Source organism: Adelges cooleyi, unplaced genomic scaffold, assembly GCF_023614345.1.
Source record: "Adelges cooleyi isolate 19-005CV unplaced genomic scaffold, UGA_ACOO_1.1 ACOO_flye_CR_arks_rails_tigmint_CR_PRNA_8, whole genome shotgun sequence".
NCBI classification, from domain to species: Eukaryota; Metazoa; Arthropoda; class Insecta; order Hemiptera; family Adelgidae; genus Adelges; species Adelges cooleyi.
In genome coordinates, this window is record NW_026096513.1 from 1,110,962 (window position 1) to 1,128,970 (window position 18,009).

General features: G+C 28.1%; 1 protein-coding gene across 1 annotated transcript; it reads left to right on the top strand.

Annotated features, from left to right (window-relative positions):
* The first annotated feature begins 1,073 nt into the window (after nt 1-1,073).
* On the top strand, nt 1,074-17,458 carry LOC126845687 (mitogen-activated protein kinase kinase kinase 7-like). The gene is made up of 12 exons (XM_050584503.1): nt 1,074-1,489; nt 1,557-1,782; nt 2,775-2,892; nt 2,964-3,106; nt 3,844-4,030; nt 4,124-4,251; nt 4,338-4,412; nt 6,114-6,208; nt 6,278-6,422; nt 14,308-14,429; nt 14,927-15,079; nt 16,760-17,458. The coding sequence occupies exons 1-12, from the start codon at nt 1,412-1,414 to the stop codon at nt 16,859-16,861; spliced, it is 1,572 nt and encodes a 523-aa protein (XP_050440460.1). The 5' UTR covers nt 1,074-1,411; the 3' UTR covers nt 16,862-17,458.
* The last annotated feature ends 551 nt before the right edge of the window (nt 17,459-18,009 follow it).

Here is an 18,009-nt window from a genome sequence, read left to right on the forward strand (position 1 = left end):
TCAAGTAAGGAATAGTTATTTATATAAAAAAAAAATACAACCATATTTAAAACTCAAAAATATGTTAGCGGTTTTCCGGTAATGAATAAAATACAAATCAAATAATAAAGTTAAATTTCTATACTTTGGCATATGGAACGTTTGACAAATTCACTTTTCAAATGTAGTTTACCGGGCACCCTTTTTTTCATTTTTAATCGATAATACTTTTATGATTACGAATCTGCACGACGAACTTAATTTGGGAGTTATAGACATTTGAACATCGCCGATTATTATTATTTATTTTTCGATTTTATATAATTATTATCAGACAGAAATATTACGGCAAAAAAAAGTCGGCAGCGTAGGTAAACGTGCACCACCAAACGCCCGCGTATGTCGATTACAAATGTTTATAACTCCCAAACTAAGTTCGTTTCTTCTTGCAGATTCGTAATCACCCATAAAAGTACAATCAATTAAAAAAAAATCGAAAAAAAGGTGCCCGGTAAACTACACTTATACCACACAATTTCATGTTAGATAAATATTGTCAAACAATGGCTAAATTAATCACCGGTTCATTGTAGGCCAGTGTGACGAAAAAGCACAAGGCCTTTGCCCTTTTCTGGACAATACGAGAATATTCCTTCAAAACGAGTAAATTTAGCAATGTAATACATAGATTTGATTTGTCTTTATTACTAACATCGAGATAAAGAATACTATTATTTTATTTGTGTTTTCTTTACCTCGATGATTACCAAATAAGAATTATCACAAAAAATACTAATCAGGAAATATTTTTCTGTCATTGAACTCTATAATTTTGCCATTACTAACATTAAATAAATTTGAGTTTTGACGAAATGGTTTGAAAACGTTAAGTCCAAATGCTTAAATGATAAATTGTATCAATGATTGTATTATATTATAATACAATTATTGTTATTATTATTGACTATATTATATTATAGTTCACATCGTCCACAAATCATAAGTGAAGACGATCAACTATCAAGACGTTATTACAGAAATTAGGAAATAGGAAAACGTTTGAAGTAAGGTGAAATTCAAATTTCAAACTATGTAATATTAATGGACAATGATAAGATATTATCTTTCATACAACCGAGTACCGCATAACTACAAATTTGTAACCACGGTTGTAAAAAAGTTTATACCGTAGTTTGACGACGGTTAAACCATTTATCACGTTAATTCTACTTTTTATCAATCAATCACCCATCACAAATCACGAGTAACAGGAAAAAACAAACAGATTAAAATTTTTAAACTAAATAATCATATTATTATAATACAGGTACTCTGTAGTATTTTTTAAGTCTTGGTTACTCTTGCTGTGTGTTTTGGGCAATGTACGGTGTCCGATACATCCTAGTTCGGCTGGAGAACATGCACACATCTAATGGCTATTAAAGAACCTCACGGACATAAACAGAAATTCGTTGAAGAAATCGATTACAATGAAATCGAAAAACTCGAAGTATACATTACTGTTTGTTATATTAATGTAACAACATAGCTAATAATTTTTATTATTGAACTTATAGATGGTGGGGAAGGGTTCGTTTGGAGTGGTTTATCGCGGACGATGGCGTAACAATTATGTGGCTGTCAAACACATTGATACAGAAGCGGAACGTAAAGCATTTACAGTAGAAGTGCGACAGCTATCTAGAGTAAACCATCCCAACATTGTTAAGCTGTATGGAGCTTGCACGTCAAATCCTGTATGCTTAGTTATGGAATTTGCAGAAGGAGGATCTCTTTATAATGGTTAGCAATTCATGTTGTATATATGTTGTAGGTGACGTACTGTAAAATCATTGAAAATGTTTTAGAAGAGCTTTAGATCACTTAAAATGAGTGGTAGTTGGTATTCAATATATGTAACCTGTTATTGCCTATCTATTTGGCTGTTAGTATTTATTTTCTTTTGAGATAGACCATTATTAATAGGTAGAGGTCTTGAAAGCAGTTTAAAAAAAAAATTATGACATAAATTCGCTTAACCGGACACCCTTTTTTTTGCAGTTTTTTTTTCTACATTAAAGTATTGTTTACGCTGATTCAGAATTAGATGGACTCTTCTAGCTTAAAAGTTATAGCTACTTGAAATTTTCATATTTCCGCTTGTTTAACTATAAGCGGTGGCGGCTGCAGCCCCCGCATCATACATTTGTCGACTGTTTGGTCGCTGACCCTTACAGAGTGGTAGGTTAGGTTAGTTAAGTCCTTTTGGCAAGCTATTTGTTTCGTTAAGCCTCTCAACGGAGGGTGGATTACATCATTGATACAATAATCAATAATAATAATAAAAATAATTAACTAATAATACTGTAGCAGCGCGCACTTGGGTTGCTGACAAATTTTTGGTTATACACGCGGAAATAGGCAAATTTTAAGATGCTATAACTTTTGAACTAAAGGAGTCCGCATAATTCTGACTTCAGTTTCATATCACTTAAAAAAAAGGGTGTCCGGTAAAATGAATTTGTTCCAAAATTATTTTATGTACTCACATTCTACCTATTTCTAATTTCAAATGATTAACTAGGTTAAAGAAAGGATTATGATTTTATCACTTTCATATTTGTTTTACTTAGTTACATAGTTTTACATAGTTGTTTTTACTTCTTATTTCTTCAACTGTTAGGTTCTATGCTTTGAAAAAAAGAAATTATATACCTATCGAGTCCATCTATATATAATAGTTTATAAAAAATTATATTTATATTATGTAGTAAATTTTGTTTATTATTTTATAGTTTTACATTGTAAACCAGAGCCCGAGTACAATTTAGGACATGCAGTCAGCTGGACGTTACAGTGTGCCGAAGGAGTGGCTTATCTCCATAATATGAAACCTAAACCTTTAATTCACCGGTATATGATTTCATATATGTATACAGTTTTATTGAAATTTTTTTTTAACATAACTATTTAAATTATTCTAGAGATTTAAAACCCCCAAATTTACTTCTTGTCAATGAGGGAAAAACCTTAAAAATATGTGATTTTGGTACTGCTTGTGACAAGAAAACATATATGACTAATAACAAAGGAAGTGCTGCTTGGATGGCTCCAGAAGTATTTGAAGGTAAGATCTTATTACTGTATGTTACCATTAATGTGTTTAATTGATTATTTTCTATAATAATTAAATCTGTTCTTTTATATGTGTATTTATTTATTTTTAATTAATCTTGAGAGGAGCATTGTGCACTTACACCATTAAAGTTATGACAGTGTCAAATAGTATCATTTTGAATACCTTAAAAACTGACCACATGTTAAATAATGTTTATTATAAGGTGTGACTGTTTTTTTTTTTGTAAAAGTAGAAAGTCAAGAATTCCTTCTTCTCTGTTGAGTGGATGATTTATTTTTTACTCAAAAGATAATTTAAAAAACATTTATCATTTTTTCAGAATTACAAACTCTTGCCTACAATTAATTTCACTAAAAAATTGAAGACTTGTGACCTCCCTGACTTAACTGTGTTTTATCTATGCCCACTATACTCTGATCCCACTGAGCTGAATATATTTAATTTAGAACATTTTTTCATTTGAGTATATCCTGTTTTTGTGAGAATAATAATATTATTAATGTTTTTTTAATACTTAATTAGTTATTATATTTAGTAGTGTACTGCCCTCCTAAACAAAAATGCCGTAAATGGTCTAGGTAAAGTTATGGGCAAAATTTACATTCACTTCTAAACTATAAAAAAAAAAAATTAAGTTAGGGAATATAATATAAAATTTGCATGGAACTTAAATTGGCCCCCTGATTTGTAATAAAAACTAATACTGGTATAATTTTAATTTTTAGGTTCAAATTATACTGAAAAATGTGATGTGTATAGCTGGGGTATAATTTTATGGCAAGTGTTAACAAGACTGAAACCTTTTAATGAAATAGGAGGGTCTGCATATGGAATTATGTGGGCTGTGCATAAGGGTACTAGACCTCCAATTTTTGAACAATGTCCTAGGCCATTTCAAGAACTTATTACAACGTAAATTAATAGCATAACAGATTACTTTTTTTTTTGCAATTGAGTAGTAAGTTATAATTTAATAATGTAATATTTTTTACGTTTTGTTTAAAGGTGCTGGGACCAGAATCCTAATATTAGACCGTCTATTGACCATGTTGTCGAGGTGATGCGGATATTAATGTCATTTTGTTCAGGACATGACAAGCCATTAGTTTATCCAAATGATTGCTACACCTTTAGTGAATATAATTTTTAAACTACACATTATGTGCAAATAATAATATTTTTATTTATTTATGATATTTTAATTAATTATTGGTTTAAGGTAGTGAATATGAAAATGATTGTTCCTCCGAAGATTCTTGTCCAGACATTCCAGATTCATACATCGAGAGTTTAAGTAAGAGATGCTTACACTTTTTTGAGAAATAGTAATTAAGATTTTGTACTAAGTAATTTAAAGAAAAATTTGATGGCTTTCAATATTATATTAATTTTTTTAAATTAAAAGAAAAAAATTTCTTTTAAAGTTAGTGTAGATCATGAAGACATTAAAAAAAAAAAAATTTAGTGATTAGTTAGTAGTCATTGATTAACATGAACGCTAATAGAGGCAAATTTCACCACCATGTTACAATTGACAGGTCCAAAATTCCATACATTGATATTTACTTTTTATACTTATTTTCATTATTATATTTTTTCTAGGGCCTATCATGTTGCTGATTTTTTTAGTGAAGTTGCATTTAATTAAATATAAAATTCAATTATTCCATTCAATGTTTATTTTTACTTATTATAAAGCTCTAAAGTTTCATTGGTTTTTTTCCATATTAAAAAAAAATATCTAAATATTATATAATTAATATTAACAAAATTACAATTTTTAGAACACAGTTAAGCTGTCACACTCTGTTCATTTAATTAATTATAAAATGCCTGCCCCCTCTTTTTAAGCAGAGCTCAAGTCTTATATTACCAAATAGAAACCATATTGTTCTCTAAAATTTATTAAAGACATTTCTGTCCTCTTTCTTGTCCTAAATTAAATTTTAAACACTTGGAATTTGTAGGATTTTTACTTCAAAAGCACACCTTACATTAAAAATAGTGACATCTCATTAAGTTATAGAATTTTGCTAATTTTTTTTTTTTTTTTTTTATAAGAGGAAGACTTTCTAAAGATTGTAAATTTTCAAAATTTTAATTATATATGACTAAAGAAAAGAGTTTGAGTACAACTACAGAGTGTGGAAGTCAAACCTCACGATTTTAGCAGAAGCTGGGGCCCGTGGCTTAAGTGGTTAAAAGTTTGGGACTGCACCTATCGCTTCCAGACACTCGGAATTTAGTTAACATAGAACGTTGGTCAAGTGAACAGCTTGTGATCGCGGTAAAAGCATTATAAAGCGTCGTGTTTGACTGCCGCACCCTGTATTTATTGAACTTTATTTAACCTTTTTTATTTTTTTTTATTTTGATAATACAATTCAGTTATAATTTTTTCTGTAATGACATTTTTCACCACTATAATAGCCAAGAATTATGTAAAAAAAGATTGACTATTTTATACCTTATGGGTAATACAAATAAAGCTTTAAGTAAGTTGCTCATAGTTTGCTACTTTAATATTTTTGGCAATGGGACCTAAAAATGCCATTAACACAGAAAGGTGACACTTTGCTTTCCATAAAAACATTCTTAAAAAATTAAAAAATAATAAACAAATTAAAATATTGTTAGTATATTAAAATTTAAATGTATAGTAATGTGTGTTAGCGATCACTGTCGCTGGTTTGACACTCTGTCACCAACGCTCCTTTTGCTGGGCGAGCAATCGTCCGGAGAAAAGGAGCCGCCATCCCTCTCTCCAGGGACGGACTGACGACCCGTCCCCGGTAGCGAATTTGTCTAAAAACCATCTAATGATAGCAGCGTTGGGCCTTCATGGCCGGTTAAGCTCTCATAATGATGATGATAATAACAATTAGTTTGTCATTTGTTTGTAATATAACAAATAATTTTTTAAGTATCTTATTTTAATTAAAAAGTAATAATTGATTGTTGAATTATGTCTTATAAACATTTTTTTATAATTTAGGAAGTCATAAAGGAGTAAATGGAATGTTAACAAATGACAGTTTAAAGTCAAATCCTAATTTATCGACACCTCTAAATATTAATGTGGATAACAGAGTAATATTATATAAAAGTTTATAAAATTAGTGAACTGTATAATATATTTACGTAACTTAATTTTTATAGTTTGAGCATTATGAAGATTTAAAAATATTAACAATGCCTGGATTTGATAAAGTTGGTGCTTACCACACTGTCAACTCAACTGATAAAGAAGAGGAATCCACGTCTGATTGCAATAACCAATCTGATGTCACTGATAATGTCGAAGGTATATTTTATTAGTATTAATTTTATTACTCTTACTTTTGGTTCATACAACTCATTCTACTTCAAGCATACTGTTCCTAAGAATACTCCGATTTAAATTTTGAAAAAATGTTTAAATTATGCATAACGTTTTCAAGGAATCGATTGTGGCATAATTTGAAAATAATTTTTTATTAATTAATTATTTCAGTTAAAAAAAAGTTAAAATTTGTATTTTTTATGAAGAATTGAAATGTTTCTTCAATACTTAAATTGTAGTATTTTAGGTAAGTTCTGTTCGTAGTATAAACATATACAAAAATAGATTCTATATGCGATATAAAAGTTGAAAAAAAAATGAAGTATCAAAATATATCTCTCTTATGGTAATATGTACGTTTAAAAATTATAGCTTAACTATAAGTTTTAGTAAACATTTTCCTATACAATGCGCCTTAATAAAAGTGTAGAAGCCCCTTAAGCAATTGAAGTATTGTTGTAATATTTCCTATTCGTTATACTACTTTACTCATAGATACTAAACAAACAAATTATTAAATTGTTTAGTTCATTCTATTTTTAAAACCAGTTAATAAAAAAATAGTAAAATACATGGCGAAAATATAAATGAAAATGTAACATCTATTTTTCTCTGCTCTATTATAGAATGTTGAATCATAGAAATTTGTTTAGAATTATGGTTTTACATAACCACCAAGATTTAATTTCTGAACATAATTATTATTAGACAATACAATACATTATGATATTATTAAAATGTAACATTAAGTTATAGTTAAATATTTATTTCCTTCGCAGAAAACAAATACAATAGAGCATACGACTGAATACAATTTTGTAACGAGTAAAAAAAATCAAGTAACAAGTAAATAAATGGAGTAACAACTAGGTTACTATACTGGGTTCCAAAACAGAAAACACCAGTGCATGAACTAAAACCTGTTACTCTTGTACAGTATAAGTACAGTAACACATTTTAATTTCTGCACTGGTGTCTTCCATTTTGGAACCCAGTATAGGTTAAATTTCTGTAGTAAGATGCAAAAATGTCCACACAAATTTTGGTTACATATCCAGTGTTAACTAATAATTGTTATCTTATTGTAAAAAAAAATTATTTAAAGTAAGAAGTCTTTCTTTTAATATAGTGATGTTGTTTACAGAATGTAATTAAATAATTATAATAATTAAAACTAAATGGACATAATCAAGCTAAACAATTTATTGCGGGGAGTGATTACAAAATAATTATTTGATTATCAAGTTTAAACACTATTTATCCTGACGTAGCAGTATGATAAATTTAAATTTATCACAATAAAATATCATCACTGTAAATATTCTTATAAAATCACTAAGTAATTAAGTAATTTTTTTTTGTTACATACCTAAATGTATACCTATTTTATGGAGTTCTTTTATTCAAATTTCTTTTTATACTTTTATAATAATTAATCATCAATTGTAGCTAAAGAACACATTAAAAGCTAATGAATTACAAATGTAGGTTGTTTTTTTCAATCAATATTGTATATATCCTTGAAATTTTTAATATTTAACCATGTATGTTTAAATATGGCAATCATTTTGATTCAATGAATCATTTAAATATAGTTTATCACTGTTCGGGCTAGGCTCTAAAAATAGGAATTTGTTTAAAGATAGAACCGTAAAAGCCTTTATATAAAATCATATGTCTATTTTTATTTACCGTCAGCCAAATAGACTGTACACTATTGGACTTGGCGTTCACATGTGTCAATAATATGTTGAATGCATTTGTGCTGCTGAATGCCAACCAATGTGTCATAAAGTTTAAAATAAAAGTATCAATAAAAATAAGATGTGTTTGTTACTGAATAAGGAGTCTGCTTAAAACTTATTACCAAGACTAAAGATTTCTAATAAAGTACTGAAACTCTAATTATCAATAGCAATTATCAATTTCATTATTAAAGAAAAATAGTTTTATATATATGTTATCTTTTAGTTTTTACGAAATAGGTATGGAAATAATAAATATACGCTAGTAATTTACAAAATTGTATTAGTCTTATGTCATACAGTGATATTTCTTTAAACTACATAAATGGACTATACCAGAAACAATGAAATTATTTGGTCGGTTTCCAATCAAAATGTATGCCAGAAATAGATTCTTAAGGAAATGGGGTTTTTTGAAGCTTTATTTTAATCACGCTTATAATCGTTACAAGTTCACTGCTGATTTATAATATAAAAAACACATTAAAAAATTTGTTGACCTGACCAGGATATTATTGTTATCAAATAACATCACCTTGCCAATGATAAATCTGTATCATTTGTGCGATTAATATTCAATGTAAGTCCCAATTTATTTATTTAATACATTTTCAAATTCCAAACATTAAATTGTTTTAAAGTGCGTTTTACTAATTTGTTATTAAATTAAAAGATTGGTCAAAAGAATAATTATTTTTTTGTTGATATGAGAATGCAAGTAACTATTTTAGTAATAAATCACATAAGCATGAGTCACACGGTGAATGACCCAGAGCCTGGCCAACAAATCTGAAAGAATTATCCATTATATATTATGTTTATGTGCATGTATAAGTGTGTATATAATATACACACACATTTATACAGTTTACTATATAACATTCTCATAATAACCTTGATTTGGCTCAAAATATTATGTTCCTGAGAGAAATAGGCCCTGCGTAAATATACATATATTATAAGGTGTTGGAATTTTTTGATTTAATCAATGATTAATATCCTTATTTAATTAAAACAATTGCTTTACTATTTTTATTATATGTACTTCTAATCTTTTTGCATTAGTGTTTAGTACTATTCTGTTGTCCACCAATAATTCGTCCTAAAAAAAATATTATTTGTAATTATATAAAATATTATTTATTACAAATTATTTTATACATATATACTGCGTAGTAGGGTTGCAGAATACCCTTTCTTTTTCTTTTCTTATTATTGAAGAATCTCCAACTATCCCTCCCAGATTACCTTAAAAATCCACTAGGCGTCATCGTTTTTTTTTTTAGGGAAAACTTACCTTGGGTAGCCTTTAAATTAGAATGCTAAAATTAAGTTTAAATTCTAATTAAAATTAAACATTTTATGATGTTAAAAAAAAATTAACACAATTTCCGTTTTTATTAAACTGTGTTGTTTTTAATTTAGGTATAAATTATTATTAAAAATTTGTTTCTTTTTAATTCTTGCCAAAAAACTGTCGACTTAGTTTTTTTTAACTATTCTTAATAAAATATATGTTTTTATGGGATATAACTTCTAGTTTCTACCTTTCACTAAAAATACAATAAGTGTAATTTATGCAGAAAACTAAAACAAATCTTCTTCTATCAGTAATTAATAAATAAATCGAAATTGTTATGTTATTGAAAATACAGAAATTCCATTTAATTTATTGTTACGTTAAACTTAAAAATAAAAGTTTTTATATGAATCTATTGTTTTGGCTACCCTCCAGTAGGCACAATAGATGTCATATGTGTCCGGAGATTAAAGGCTAAGAAGGACGTTTAGCCTCAGCTGAACATCTTTATGTAAATATTTGGATTATTTCCGGTAAAAAATGTATATCTAGTAGGAGGAACTTAAAAAATCTGGATTTACAAAAAAAAATACATAGTACTATTGATTTTTTTAGCATTTTTGGTTTTTTTAATTTTTTGACGCATTTTATTAGCTTTTCATTTAGACGGAATGTTAAGAATATTTAAATGTTATTTACGTTGTAGAGATACAAGGTGGATGTGTAGAGTGACTAAAATGTAAAAAATAATTAGTCTATATTGAATATCCAAGGAGAAACTTGGGTGTGGGGCATATCATATAGGAAATGAGAGCTGTAAGGGAGGTAATGTCGATGAATGTAAAAGGATAGACCTAAAGGAAGTAGCTGGACGTAGTTATTACTGTTACAGCTACTGGGATTGTTATTAGGACAGCGAATATGGGTGTAGAAGATTCAACAAGGTCATGTTGAGTGGAGTTGAGGACCTGAGAACCGACCCACGATCTCTATCCAAAATATCCATATAGTTAGGAAAAGAGTTAGTACTTAATACAAACACACCCTAATCATCTATTATATGTTAGCGCATGCATTGTAATTTTCTTTAAAAAAAATACTTAACCGTGTTGATGGTGGAGGTATAACTTGTGTGGGAAGGGATAGATACCGAGGATAAAGCTCTTAATAAAGAGCTTGATAAATATAGAATTCACACAAATAGCTATATGGCGGAACACAAAGATGTGTACGACGCTTAAATGCCCGGTATATGCGTTAAATGGTCGCCTAGCATCGTAATGTAATTGGCACCTTTACAATAAACGATAAATCAGGGAAATGTGTAGAAATTTACGCTATCGTTATTTACAACTGTTTTCTGTTTTGTTTTATGTATACATCATAATGAAGACTTTTTAGTTTTGTCCATAAAACGCAAAACTATTACCAATACCTCTTAATGCACGTAGGGATATAATGTGTTTTTTTTATTGTCTAATGTTGATATTATTATATCAACATTTATTTTATGGTAACAGAAAACAGTTTTTATGTCATAATGCCATTTAAAATATCGAGGAAGTCGGTGGATCAAAGCGTGAAAAGTCTGATACAACTATAATAATACCCACAATCCAGTACCTACTAGTAGTAGAATAAATTCGGATTTCTTAATGTTCGAAAATCTAGATTTCGGATTATGAAAAATAATATTTTATTGTTGACATTTTATTCAAAAGATATATATTTTGGATATAAAAATCTGAAACATGGGTTTTCAGATTTTAATTCCAATTTATGTCTTATCATTAGTATATCTGTATTAGATCCCCGAGTACCTATTAAAAAAACAATTTTATATAAATGTGAAATCGATTTACTGTATGTTTTTCTAACAGGATCAGAACTTTAAAGCTACGTGTATTTTTTAAGATTCAGCCGAAAAGCCTGAAAACATTTTGACTACTTATAGAAATTTAGTTTTGATATTAAAAAGATCTAACCATCGGTATCTAATATATTTATTATAATCTAATAGCAATTTTAATGTTTGCTTTTTAATTTAAAACATTTATTATAATTATATCGAATGAAAACATTAAATAAGTGTATAAAATTCATAATCTGATCTACGAGTATGATCGAGTAATTAAAGTGAAAATTGTGCTACTTTTCGTCTTGATACCGGTCAGCACTAGATTTATCAAATCTTACATTGCTATAAATAGCACTGGAAATCAAAAATCTAACGATGTAATATTAAATTTTAACATGATGTAAATCAAAAACAACTTTATCTTTACTATAGAGAAATAAGGTATGTCACACAATTTTGTATAAAAAATATTGGCTTTTAATAATTACATATTATTACATTAAAAACTACTATTATTAGACATTTTATAATTTAACCTATTGAACTGAAACCTAAATTTGCGGTGGAGGACAGGCGGGGCTTTTCCTACTTTCTTCGGATTTTTACAATTAGTCGCTAATGTAAAAAATGGAATTTAGAGCAAAAAATAATTTTGCAACATAGAAAATATTCACAGCATCCTTGTTCATTTTATATATTTTTGTCATGTAAACATAGCTATGCAGAATGCATCTTACAACATTATGGCGGTGTTAAAGAAACAAAAAACCTATTATAAAATCGAAAGATGATGACATTTTGGTGGGAATTTCTTAATGTTTTTGATAATTATTCTATGATAATTATTTAGCTAAGAAGATATTTTTTACTTTTTAAAACAGCATTAGCTTTTATTCCAGTAGTATTTATAAAAAAAAGTTGTGGCATTCTGTCGAAACTGTCATGCCAATTCGATTTCATCATGGAGCAAATAAAACCCATTCTGCACTTTACGCTTAAAAGTTAGATATATAACGCCCTCTGAAGCCAACAGAAACATTTCAGATTTATATTTATTACGCCTTGGTTTTTGAGAATTTTATCAATTTAAAAATGTTAAACTACTTACTGCATTTTAGTAAATTTTTATTTGAAGTTATTCCAACGAATGATACAGTGTATGATCAATTGGTCTATACTAACTTGTAAACATCCGTTTTATTAAAAAAAAAAAAATTGTATTTAAAGAATATTTACAATCTATGCTACGAGGCATAATAAGCAAATAGTTACATTTATATAATATATACAGAAAAAATAAAACGGTGATATAATATGAGGAGGAGGCCATCGAGTGATAGAGCCCGACGTGATTTTTTCCTAATTATTTGTAACTAGATTAATTTGTTAATTGTTAGATAAATGGATCTCGACACCAATGTTTTCTGAGTCAGCGAGTTGGATTTCCGGGGAGTGGATTGGATGCGAGTTGTGTTATTGAAGGGTTTGAGTGAGTCTGTAATTTGGAATGAATTTGTTTGTAGTGTTTTGTGGCTAATTGGTTTATTGATTCAATTTTGAAGTCCTTTTGAAGTGTGTAATTGGATACATACCATAGGGCGGAAGAGATAATACGCATAGTGATGGATTAGAGGGCTTGTAAGGTACGAAGTTAGAATGGTTTTGCGCGTCCCCAATTTTGGATTGAATCTTAAACTACTTGTTTTAACTTTTAATTTTTTTTGAATATTCATAGAAACTTAATTAACAATAATACTAATATTTACGTTGTTTTTACTTCTAGTTATGGATGGATCATAACTATTTTTTTGTCAGACTGTGAGTGGTGACTATGTATGCAGCGTACAGGACACGAGATTAAAAAAACAAAATTACTAATTTATCAAATGTATTAATGTTTATAAAATGGTACCTTTGGTCTTGAGATTATGCTAATAACTGTATTCATCATTGTGAAATCGTCCTTGGATGATGCAATTCTGGATGAGTAGTTCACAATAATGTAGCAATTACCACGTGCAGCTTCCGGCCAATAAAATGACAGGTCACTTTTAACAATAAATATATCTCGGCAGAGCACCTTCTTGGGTTTTTACTATATCTTGTTTAAAACATTAATGCCCAATACAGCAATTATAATTCTTATAGCATAAGAATACATTTTTTCAACTCGTTTCCTCTGAACAGTTTTGCATCGTTAATATTGTCTGCCGGCGATTTCTCTATTATTTTAAAAGTTGGCTACTTGTATGGCTTCGTTTTAAGTAGTTTGACTGATAGTCACGAGGGCCTTGGTACTGCTCCTACCTCACTAGGCAGTTGGAAAAACGTGTTCACTACGCTTCGGCTCTAGATAGCTAGATTTAGCTGTTGCGTGTTGTGTGAATAGAAAAAAAAAAATGTTTTATGTCTCGTAAAACTGATTGTTGATAAACATGTAAATGAATTTTGTTAAGTATGAAAATACAAAACGACAATTTATAATTTGCGAAGGTGTGTGTGTTTAACCAAAATCGCATATTATTCGTCGTCAGTGGCTTGTCAAAATCGCGGTCCAGATGTCTGGAGTGATCTGGCTCACGTTGTGAAGGGTGTGAGTCATTAAGCTAGATTTAGAAACTAGTAACTACACGGTTGTGGAGAGAGAGACCGCTTCCCTAGCGTCATGTGTGTGTGTGTGTGTGTGTGTTATTTCCTTGCCCGATTCCTGACGACTAACTACTATGTGCGAGCTTAGCGAGTGCGTCACGAATGAACACTACAGTAAGTAGCCTAACTACTTGGCTCCGGTGTTTTTATTTAATAAATCGCCTTATGTTTTGATATTTTTTTTACTTTGAAATTCATGATGAAAACGATTACAAGTATGCTCATCACCACAGCGGGTTTGAATAAAATAACAATAGCAAAACCTCACGTTTGCATTTGAATATCGGATGTTAAAAACCACGCACTTTATTCCAGGCGCTTCCGGGACACATTCCGAGCTGGATAACCTGTACTTGATGCTGGACCATCAACTCCATCCGATCTTACCCGACACCACTTGTCCACAATCGATACAGATATTTGAGGAACACAAACAAGTATGAAATTTATGTGTATTTTTAGTTTTGCGCTATGCAATAGCTTAGATTCATTGGATGGTTTTCGACTATTAAATTAATTTCCTAGGTTATTTTAAACGATCTAGCAATTTAATATGTCTAAAGCAATGTTTTCAATTAGTTTTGTTTAACTGTATTTCTTATTGGTATTATTTAAAATGGTTAAGCAAAACCAATATTACATTGTTGTTGTTATTCATATGTTTTTTTATTTATTTTTACTTTTTGTAAAATAATACTAGACATTATTTAAGTTTCTACGTTTTAAATTATAAAAATTATAAAATGTATTTTTAAAATTAAAAATATTTAGTTTGACTTAAAAATAATAATTGTAGTTTTATTGTTAAAAATCGAATTGCATTTTAGCTGGTTTTATTTTTTTAAGTGATTTTTATCAAATAACTTTTAAAACTGTTTGTACATTATTACAATTTTTTACTAATATGAATGCTTTATTGTAATGTTTTTATTAGCTTGCCCAAGAATACCTAAAAGTACAAACAGAAATAGCGTACTTATCTAAACATATGGAACAATTAGCAGAGAGATTAAGTCAAGAAGAAATATTGAGTGATGAAGGAACGGAAGAAGATGACGAAGAGATAAAAAAACTTGAAAATGAAAAGGTAGGAATAGTTTACACTAACTTAATCATAAATCAATGTTTTTTTATTTTTAAGAAATCTAGTCCCAAGTAGTTATAACAACTTATATTTTTTTCTTCAGCCTAGTGTCATCAGGTTTTTATCAATATACAGGAACTAAAATCATTCTTACAAATTACAACAGTTATTAACATAGACATTTTGTCTGGCATGTGCTCTAAAGTAAATGGGCCAATATATAATAGGTTGACCAATAAACAAAAAAAAACGGTTCATCACATACATTTTCCCCAAAAATCAAAAAAAGGCAAAATAGCAAAAAAAAAAAAAATTCCGTTTTAAATGTTACATACACTTTACCCTTTACATAATAATATTGAGTAAAAGATTACTTACAAGGGTGGTATATTTTCTATTTTTATTAAGCGAATGCAGAGTATTTTTTCTGGAAAAGAAGATCCCGAAATTTCTTTTAAAATATATTTTTAATTTCATTATTTAATAAAGTTAGTAGGATTACAAATACAAAATATACATTTTACAAATAATTAATAATTAATAAAAAAAACTTTTTAAAATGTATTATTTTTTGGGATTATTATTATACATATGTACCATTAGTTTTAAGAGGACGTCACACACCCGTTATCTTCTACAAAAAACCCGTCTTGCGCGGATTAATTTTACAAAGGCTATAATCAAAACTAAGAAACCAAATTTTTACATAATATAGACAACAACATTGTCTGTGTTCCATCATCGCCCTTTTTTTACTATTTCAACCAGTTAATGAATAATTAATTAATTAAGAAAGGACTTTTTTGACTTTTTTAAAAATGATATAGCCGTTGGTTGTATTAGGTATATCGAAAAAATACGGATGATGGAACACAGATAATTTTGTCATAAATAATATGTATGAATTTCTTTCCTTAACTATATATGAAGCCTGAGAAAAATTAATCCGTGCAAAGCAGTTTTGATGGGGAAAAAATTGTAATGTATCCTATAGACATGACTGTGATAGTCTGAGAAAAAAAATGGCAATCAACAAAGTATCCTCATTACTGTATACATTATAGTTCAAACTCTAAATTAAGATTTTTCGAAAAATTGCCTATACTTTACTCCTTAGAAATGGCCGGTGTGGCATCCTCTTAACCATTTTTCTTGAACAACTTATGACTTAAATTGAACAGATTTAAAGTTAATGAATTTAAGGAACTTTTTCAAAGTGGTCCATTTAAACATTAATCTTTAAAACAAGTATTTAACAAAGTTCCAAACTTTTGAAAACAAAAGTTCTAAAATAACTGTTATTTAACTTAGTTCTAAAAGCAACAATTACTTGCAACAATCTTATTTATTTGAAATAAAAGATAATTCTTAAGTTCTATTCCTGGTTCAAAATAGTAAGTAAATGGAACTTGTTTTAATATTCAATTTATAAATAATGTACTCTGATAACCCATCGTTTAAGTAACATAATGCTGTGTGTGCTGCATGACCGTTCATTAAAGATTTAAAGTCTGTAGACATTCATAACCATTATTGATATATACATGTATTTTGCAACCTAGAATAATTATTTATTTTATTAAAATATCGTAGTTGTTTGTACTAAAAGTGCAACTTCTACAAAGTGTTTTGTGTAGACAATAATAAAAAAATTATAATATTTAATGTTTTATTTGTATTTAGGAACACTTAACTCAAATGCACACGAACCTAAAAAAACAATTAGAAATGATAAAACAAAGAGACAATAGCAAACTTAATGAGAAGGATCCATCTACTTCTTAATAATCAGACAATAATTTTACAGTAACTACGTATATAGTAGAAAATGTATATTTTTACATCACTGTGTTTTATTGTAGGCATTGAAATATTTTATTTTCGTTAAATGTTTAATTATTGAACTAATAACTTGACAACAATACTGTGAATTATTTTAATATATTATATATACTTTTTTTTATGGGAAAATGTATTTTAAGGGTTAATTATAATTAAAATATGTAAGAAATTGTTCATCCCTACTCTTATACAATACATTTTAGTTAAAATAAATTAATATTATTTTAACGGTGTAAAGTATTGACTAATTATATTCTAGTCAAACTAAATTGTATCATTCAAGTTTTTAAAATGTATTTGTTTTTGTTTGTTTGTTAGTATTGTTTTTAAATATTATTTATGTATACTCATTAGGAAATATGTTTATTTATAAGTGAATTAAATTTATACTTTGTAGCATTAAGCATGCATACAAATTGTAGGTAATAATATACCAACCGAATTTATTTGAAAACATATTGTTAAAAAATGAAATTATTTTAGTATGCTGTGTAACAATATGTTGATATTGACTAGTATTTTACACGTTTTTTCTAAGAAGCATTATTATTGTATTAAATATGGTATATCTACAAATATGTATACTATGTAGTACACATTTTTGTTATATTATTGAAACACAAATAAATGATAATATGTTATTAATTTGCGAGTAATGAGCACCTTTGACATTTTTAGCAATATGATGGATTATCGTATACTAAAACCAATCGAAGGTCATACAATTATCTTAAGAATTTTAATATCCTATTTTTATGAATTTAGATTATGCGATTATTAAAACTCAAAATGTAGATAGTAATCCCTATACCTATTATATTTTAGGTATGATTACTAATATAATATTAGTTATTATTTATTTTGGTTCATTTTTTTATGTATTTAAAGAAATCTGAAATACACATCACGATGATCACGTTGGTATGTAAAGTATAAAAAGTATTGTTGTCGATGTTTTATGCTTCATTAGTTTACCAGTGGATACATTATAGTAGATAAAGATAACTCATATTAAGTACCTATATAGCCAATACAATTATTAGGTTTGTTCGTGTTAACAAAAAGTGTACACCTTTTTGCAACAAATGTAC

What these genes read in the sequence shown, in the direction of transcription:
- LOC126845687 (XM_050584503.1), top strand. Translation starts at nt 1,412, where the DNA reads ATGGCTATTAAAGAACCTCACGGACATAAACAGAAATTCGTTGAAGAA. An exon ending in CCTAAACCTTTAATTCACCG is followed by an intron (nt 2,893 to 2,963) that starts GTATATGATTTC and finishes AAATTATTCTAG; the next exon opens with AGATTTAAAACCCCCAAATT. An exon ending in AAAAACTTGAAAATGAAAAG is followed by an intron (nt 15,080 to 16,759) that starts GTAGGAATAGTT and finishes ATTTGTATTTAG; the next exon opens with GAACACTTAACTCAAATGCA.